This window comes from Erinaceus europaeus, chromosome 16 (assembly GCF_950295315.1).
Source record: "Erinaceus europaeus chromosome 16, mEriEur2.1, whole genome shotgun sequence".
NCBI classification, from domain to species: Eukaryota; Metazoa; Chordata; class Mammalia; order Eulipotyphla; family Erinaceidae; genus Erinaceus; species Erinaceus europaeus.
The window spans coordinates 27,960,984-27,968,646 of record NC_080177.1 but is presented as its reverse complement, the minus strand read 5'-3'; the positions used below and the strand labels follow the sequence as shown (position 1 = coordinate 27,968,646).

The 7,663-nt window shown below is 43.3% G+C and overlaps 1 protein-coding gene across 2 annotated transcripts in view; it reads left to right on the top strand.

Annotated features, from left to right (window-relative positions):
- Window positions 1–390: 390 nt before the first annotated feature.
- The window catches only part of FNTB (farnesyltransferase, CAAX box, beta), an 89,083-nt gene continuing 81,810 nt past the window's right edge, over window positions 391–7,663 (top strand). The window contains exon 1 of one of the 2 annotated variants that reach the window (XM_007531722.3): window positions 391–740. In XM_007531722.3, the coding sequence (XP_007531784.1) occupies window positions 597–740 (144 nt within the window). In that variant the 5' untranslated portion in view covers window positions 391–596. The remainder of the gene's footprint in view (window positions 741–7,663) is intronic. The other variant, XM_060174823.1, reaches the window with a different exon arrangement.

The following is a 7,663-nucleotide window of genomic DNA, read 5'->3' as shown; positions in this document are numbered from 1 at the left end:
TGAATAAATAATGATTTCTTTGGTTATTTCATTTCATTAAGCATTTTAATATCCATGATTGCATTGTCACTTAAAGTGGGTAAGAGAAAAATGACAATACCAACCCTCTCCATCCCTGAATACTAAAATGAGTTTCTTTGTCGAAAAGCTCCTAGCTTCTCCAGGGTCACTGAGGCAATCAGGAGAGCTGGAAGAAAATGTTTTTTTAGCATTATACTCATTGGAATCTCAGGCACCTGAAACCGCAAATTACCGCCATTACAGCTAAGTAAGAATTAGCAGAATGGTGAAAAGAAGCGTGTACTTATTTGCATAACGAACAGTGGGAGCTATATCATTACTCTGAAATGAAATTCAGTTGTATACATCAGTGAGCTCCTGAAGTAGAGCCTCTTGCAGCAGCGCCACTGCCCAATGGGGGGCGGCAACTTCTCAGTAACTCGTTCCCTGAAGATTATATAGGTAGAAGAGAGATTCGCGTTCAAAATACTTTTGACTCTCTCCGCTCTCCGTAGTGTCTTAGCCCGCTCGAGTTTCAATACGCGTTGTTGTTTGACGAAGCTGAATCCTATACACCATCTGCTGCTCTCCTGATCATGGCTTCTCCGAGTTCTTTCACCTACTACTGCCCTCCATCTTCCTCCCTTGTTTGGTCAGAGCCGCTGTACACTCTGAGACCCGAGCACGCGCGGGAGCGGTTGCAGGACGACTCAATAGCAACAGTCACGTCCATAGAACAGGTGAGGTGACAGGACCAGGCGAGGCGCCCGCGCGAGGGCTTATGGGAGCGGGAGTCTAGTTTGCGGGACCGCACGGGCGCGGAACTCACCGGGGAACTACTATTCCCACAGTGCATCGCGGCGCACCCCCTCTGGGAAACTCTTGGCACCCGGGCTTGGTCTTGGGAGTGGAGTGTTTGTGGATCTAGGTTGTGGAAGGGGTCGTTGTCAGGGTTGGGCTTAGGAGAGAGTGCTGTACAGGTTCCCTTCTGCTTTAGGGAGCCGGAAGAGCTGTGTTCTGCTCCTGGGTGACCCAAGAAATGCAGGGGCGAGTCAGACCTTTTCCTTTCTGCCGGGACATTTGGAGGTTCTCGCGTGGATAGTGCACTTTCCCCAACCCGCTCGTAGTTTTGGCGACCTAAAGGGAAAGAGAAGCTCCCAGGCTGCTGTCATGTCCCTGTGCAATCGGTTTGATTTTTCTGATCTCCAGTGCCATGTTTGGGCCTACCTCGTGGGTGGACATTCACTAGTCAGTCAGTCACATGAGCACCAGCCGTGTGCTGGACACAGTGTCAAACTCTGAAATACAAAGGAATAGACCTTCACTGTAAGTATGGCTGGCACAGCCTGGCTGTTGAAGACGGATAAGACATAGTTTGGAAAGTGCTGTAATCAAAGTATGAATCGAGAACCATTTTTCACCAATGGCGGCCTTTAAGTAGGGTGTTGAAACCTATCGCCTTGAGACATGTTTGGAGGAATGAGTAATGTTTTTTTCGTCTTATTCCCCAGTTGGATTTGTTCCTAGGTTAGTGTGGAAATCTTTATCCAGGTCAGGGAGCTAGCACCAGTGGTAATGCAACAGACTCTTAGACCGGAGGCGCTGAGGTCCCAGGTTCAACCCCAGCACCACCATAAGCCAGAGCTGAGCAGTGCTTTGGGAAAAAGAAAGAGACAGCGAGCAAGAGAAAGAAAGAAAGAGTTTACCCATCATTCACTAGGAGAAATATTCAAGCTGATTCTTTTTGGCATTAACAAACCTCAGGCTGCTTACTAAAAATAAGTTGGATTAGTAAAATCAGTCTGAAGACTTTATCTTGGAGCAACTTGCTTTGGCATACCTTAAATCTGGAGTCTGCATTTAAATGGAATTACTAGGGAATCGAGCAGTAGCACAGCGGGTTAAGCGCATGTGGAGTAAACGTAATTAGTTGTGATTATTGTATTTGCACATTTATGACTAAATTAATGACTAAAACAAGGCCTTGAAAATACACAGTAGCAGACTTTTAAGGAGATTTCTGTTTCATGGACTTTAAAGTAGAAAGGAAGTACCATTTGAATCTATCTCCCCAGGGTTATTAGCTACCACTGTGTCCTTTAACAGAAGTCTTTTGCAAGAGATTGCAAAGAAATCTCTCATCGATGAAAATTTTACATATGTTTGCAGTATTCTTAAGCAGAGTTCATTTGAATTAATCATTGCTTTTTATCCAACCTAAGTCTAAAGGGTCACCTTTTTATAGTTAAGCAAACTGACATAGAAGGTAGGGATGGAATGATAGTGGGTACTAGTGGAGAAAAAGCAATCAGGAATTGGCTTGTTAATTTAGAAGCTAGAATAGAGACTTTCATATCTAGAGAGGCTAGTCAAAACTAGGAGTATTACTTCCTCCTTTATTTATTTTTTAAAGCTTTTTAAAATTTATTTATTTATTCATGAGCAATGATAGGAGAGAGAGAAAGAACCAGATATCACTCTGGTACATATGCTGCCGGGGACTGAACTTGGGACCTCATGCTTGAGAGTCCAAAGCCTTATCCACTGCGCCACCTCCCAGATCACTATTTTATTTCATTAAAAAAAATTTTTTTTCTCCTTTTGTTGCCTTTGCTATTTATCGTCGTTGTTGTTATTGTTGTTGTTATTGCTGTCGTTGTTGGATAGGACAGAGAGAAATGGAAAGAGGAGGGGAAGACAGAGAGGGGGACAGACACCTGCAGACCTGCTTCACCGCCTGTGAAGTGACTCCCCTGCAGGTAGGGAGCCAGGGGCACGGAACCGGGATCCTTAAGCTGGTCCTTGGGCTTCACACCATGTGCACTTATCAGCTCTGGTTTATGGTGGTGCAGGACTGAACCTGGGACTTTGGAGCCTCAGACATGACAGTCTGTTTGCATAACCATTATTTATGCTATCTACCCCTGCCCTTTCCTTTTATTTATTTATTTTTAAAATTTTATTATTATTTTTTTTTAACCAGAGCACTGCTCTGATTTATGGTGGTGCAGGGGATTGAACCTGGGACTTTGGAGCCTCAGGCATGGGAGTCTGTTTGCATAACCATTATGCTATCTACCCCTGCCTGCCCCTTCCTTTTACTTACTTATTTATTTTAATTTTTTTATGGTGGTGCAGGGGATTGATCCTGGAACCATGTAGTCTTAGGAGAGAAAGTCTGTTGGCATAACCATTATATTATATCCTTCATTTTTTTTTTTTTTAATATAGTTTTCTATGTGAACGTAGAAGATTCTGAGTGGAGTAGATAGCACAATGGTATGCAAAGAGACTCTCAAGCCTAAATCCCAGGTTCAATCCCCTGCATCACCATAAACTAGAGCTGAGTAGAAGATTCCTTATTACATGGAAAAAATGTCAGCATTCCTAGATTTTCCTAAATAATTTACCAAATAAGAATGTTCTAGTTTCAAATAGAGGGGAAAGCCTGTAATTTTTTTTTGTTTGTTTTAGAGTACTCTGCTTACTTTCTACCAGGAAAACATCAGCATTTATATTCTAAATACTTGAAGCAAAAATTAGCAAAATACGTAGATACAACATAGTTCTGGTTTGCAAAAGGGTTAGTTAAGATCTAGGCCTATGGGGATGATTTCCCCAGAAGAACCAAATAGGCTTTTCTCAATATGCCCAGAATAGGCCTTTTCCAATAAATATCACTTGGGTATAAGAATCTAACAATGGGGTGGGGTGGGGAGGTAGTGCCGTAGGTTAAGCGCACATGGTGGAAAGCGCAAGGACTGACTAAAGGATCCTGGTTAGAGCCCCCAGATCCCCACCAGCAGGGGAGGGTCGCTTCACAAGGCAAAAAAAAAAAAAAAAGAATCTAACAATCTGGGGCCGGGTCGTGGTGTGTACCTGGTTGAGCACACATGCTACAATCTGTAAGGACTGGGTTTGAGGCCCTGGTCCCCACCTGCAGGGGGAAAACTGGGAATGGTGAAGTAAGGCTACAGGTGTCTTTCTATTTCTCTCCCTCTGTACCTCCCCTTTCCTCTTGATTTCTGGCTGTCTCTATCCAATAAAGAAAGAAAAAAAATTTTTTTTAAGAATCTAAAGATTCATCTAACCCCTGTAGACCTGAAGAGTGGGTGCAAGGTTACTCTTATTTAGCAATGCAGGTTATCTAAGAACCATGAAGGCCTTGGAAGGAATTCTTCCCCTTTGCTGTTTTAATTTTAAAAAGCAGGCACTTTTTTTCTCCCTCCCTTCCAACCATTATCACCTCGAAGAATAGGAATATCAATGAATGCACCCTCTTTATCTTAGAAACTTTTTACCTTTTTACTCTCAGAGTGAAAATATGACGTTATTTCTCCTTGTCAAGTGAAGTCTCCTCCTTTTGTCTTCTTGATGCCCAGATCTCCTGGCATAGGATATATATCACTGATCCACCCCATTTTTTATTTAAAAATATACAGCTACATAAGTTTACTATACTCTTGTTATTCAATTGATTTTCCTCTGTTAATGTGTTTTATGCTGTTTTGATTACTTTTCTACCTGTAGAAGAATCCATAGGAGTTGGGAATTTCCCCCTGTGTCCCAACAGTTCTGAAATAACACTTTTTATTTATTTATTTATTTATTTATTTTTTATCAGCACTGCTCAGTTCTGGTTTATAGTCATGCTGGAGATTGAACCTGGGACTTTGGAACTTCAGGCATTAAAATCATTTTGCATAAACATGCTATCTTCTTACCTATGACACATTGGTATTATAGGATGTCTTTCAAATTTAGTCCCAACTGTATTGTAGATAATAGAACATATTTATTTCCCATGTTATTCCAGCTTACATTTTTTTTTGTTGTTGTTGTTGTCACCAGGCCTTTATCACCCTGGGCTGACTTTCAGATGGTGCAAGGAGGAAAGAGAAGGAAGGAGAGGGAGAAAGAGAGAAAGAGGCTACAGCACTGAAGTTTCCCCTGTGCTGTAGTATTCCCATGTGATGTGTTAAAGAGGATATACCTGGGTTGCATGCATGACAAAGCAGATGCCCTGCCAGATGCCCTCATTGGGCACCCCATCAGCTCACATTTAATTAATGTATGTCTTCCAGCTCACATTTCAAAAGTCTAGGAAGAATAGTTTTAGATAGTAGGAAGAATATAGTAGCCCACTCACATGGCTGCCTGTTTTTTTTATTTAAAATTTTTTAATATTTATTTATTCCCTTTTTTGTTGCCCTTGTTGTTTTATTGTTGTAGTTATTATTGATGTCATTGTTGGATAGGACAGAGAGAAATGGAGAGAGGAGGGGAAGACAGAGAGGGGGAGAGAAAGACACCTGAAGACCTGCTTCACTGCCTGTGAAGCAACTCCTCTGCAGGTGGGGAGCAGGGCTCGAACCAGGATCCTTAAGGCGGTCCTTGCGCTTTACGCCACCTGCGCTTTATGCCACCTGCGCTTAACCTGCTGTGCTACCGCCTGACTCCCTTTTTAAATTTTTTTTTTTTATTGATTGAATAGAGACAGTGAGAAATCGAGAGGGAAGGGAGGGATAGAGAGGGTGAGAGAGAGACACCTGCAGCACTGCTTCACTTCTTGTGAAGATTTCCCCGTGCAGGTGGGGACTGGGGCCTCAAGCCCAGGTCCTTGCCCATTGTAACATGTGCACTCTACCAGGTGCACCACCACTCGGCCCTGGCTGGCTCTATGTTTTAATAAAGACCATAGTGTCCATTTACTGGTTTCAGCACTAAGTTAAAATGCTCTCCGTACATTGTATCATGCAATCTTTACACATTTACATACCAGGAGACTGAGGCTTAGTACTAAACTGGATGGCTAAAACTAATATCTGTATAGGAAACGCTAACTTCACTAGAAAGTGTTATTTGTAAAAGATACTACTGTTACTCTTTCAGTTTTCACCAGACTATTAAAAGATATTTCCTCACAGATCTGTTTAGTGCCAGTGCCAATGAAAACAAATGTGTCACCTTCTGCCAGATTAAAAGGTGACTTTATTTGTTAAGCAACAATATTTACAGAGATTTACTTTTTAAAATATTTTATCTATTATTTATTGGTTAAAGACAGAGAAATCAAGAGGGAAGTAGGAGATCGGGAAAGAGAAAGAGAAACCTGAAGCACTGCTTTACCACTTGTGATACTTTGTCCCTGCAAAGCCTTGAACCCAGATCCTTGCTTATGGTAAATGCGGGTGCTCAGCCAGGTACACCAACACCCGAGCCCACCCCCCGCCCCCAAATAAATACTTGAATGCCTTTTGTGTGCCAGGCACTGTTCTAGGCAGTGGACATAAATAAGGCAGTGAACTAAAGAAGCCAGACCGTTGTCTTTATGAAGCTTTTGTTCTAGATTAGGGAGATAGTCAATTTTTAAAAAGGAGCAACTGCGGGAGCCGGGCAGTGGGTAAAGCGCACATGGCGGAAAGCACGGACCAGCATCAGGATCCCGGTTCGAGCCCCCGGCTCCCCACCTGCAAGGGCGTCGCTTCACAGGCAGTGAAGCGGGTCGGCAGGTGTTTTATCTTTCTCTTCCCCTACTCTCTGTCCTATCCAACAGCAATAACAATAATGACAACAACAACGACGATGACGATAAACAAGGGCAACAAAAGGGTGAAAAAAAAGGAGGAACTGTATCAATCACCTAATGTTAAGTAGTGAAAAGTACTGTGAAGCACAGTAACATAGGGTAAGGAGATAGTGTGTGCTAGAGATGGGGGTGAGTGGAAGCAGTCATGCTTAAACATAAGGCGGTAAGGGAAGGCTTCTGATGATGAGCCATTTGAGCTGAGACCTGAATAAGTGAGGGGGCAAACCAATCGTATATGGGGGCAAAAGCATCCTGGGCAGAGAAGGACCTGAGGCAGGGGTGTTCTTGGGAATGGAGAGCTCTTGTGAGTAGCAAGATCTGCAAACAGGAGAATTGGAGATGAGATGATTCACACAGGGCCTTACTGTGGTGAGTAGTCATTTCAAATACCCTGACTCAGACGGGCAACCGTTTGTCTGGATGGCCTCTGTTGATCCCGGCACCGTACACTCCCACCTCCAGATTCACTTTACCCTTTTCTCAGCTTCCTCTGTAAATCTGCCCCAGGTGCAGACATATATTGACAGATTTCCCTTGTCTTATGATTTCTGGTTATATTTGACTATGGAGTAGGGAGAGGATTGATAGGAGATGAGAGAGAGGGGGAAGAATGTGAGCAGTGCGTCCTACAGGATTGTGTGGGCTAGCTTGTCTCTAAAGGTCACATCTTAGATCAGGTGCTTGCTTGCTTTCTTTCTCTATCTCTTTCTTTCTTTCTTATACTTATTTATTTATTTTCCCCTTTTGTTGCCCTTGTTGTTTTTTATTGTTGTTGTGGTTATTATTGATGTCGTCGTTGTTAAATAGGACAGAGAGAAATCAAGAGAGGAGGAGACAGAGAGGGGCAGAGAAAGACACCTGCAGACCTACTTCACCACCTGTGAAGCGACTCCCCTGCAGGTGGGGAGCCAGGGGCTTGAACCGGATCCTTTTGCCGGTCCTGGCGCTTTGCGCCACCTGGGCTTAATCTGCTGCGCTGCAGCCCAACTCCTTTCTTTCTTTTTAAACCAAAGCACTGCTCAGTTCTGCCTTGTGGTGGTGGTGGTGGGGGGGGTTTTGAACGTGGGCCTTTGA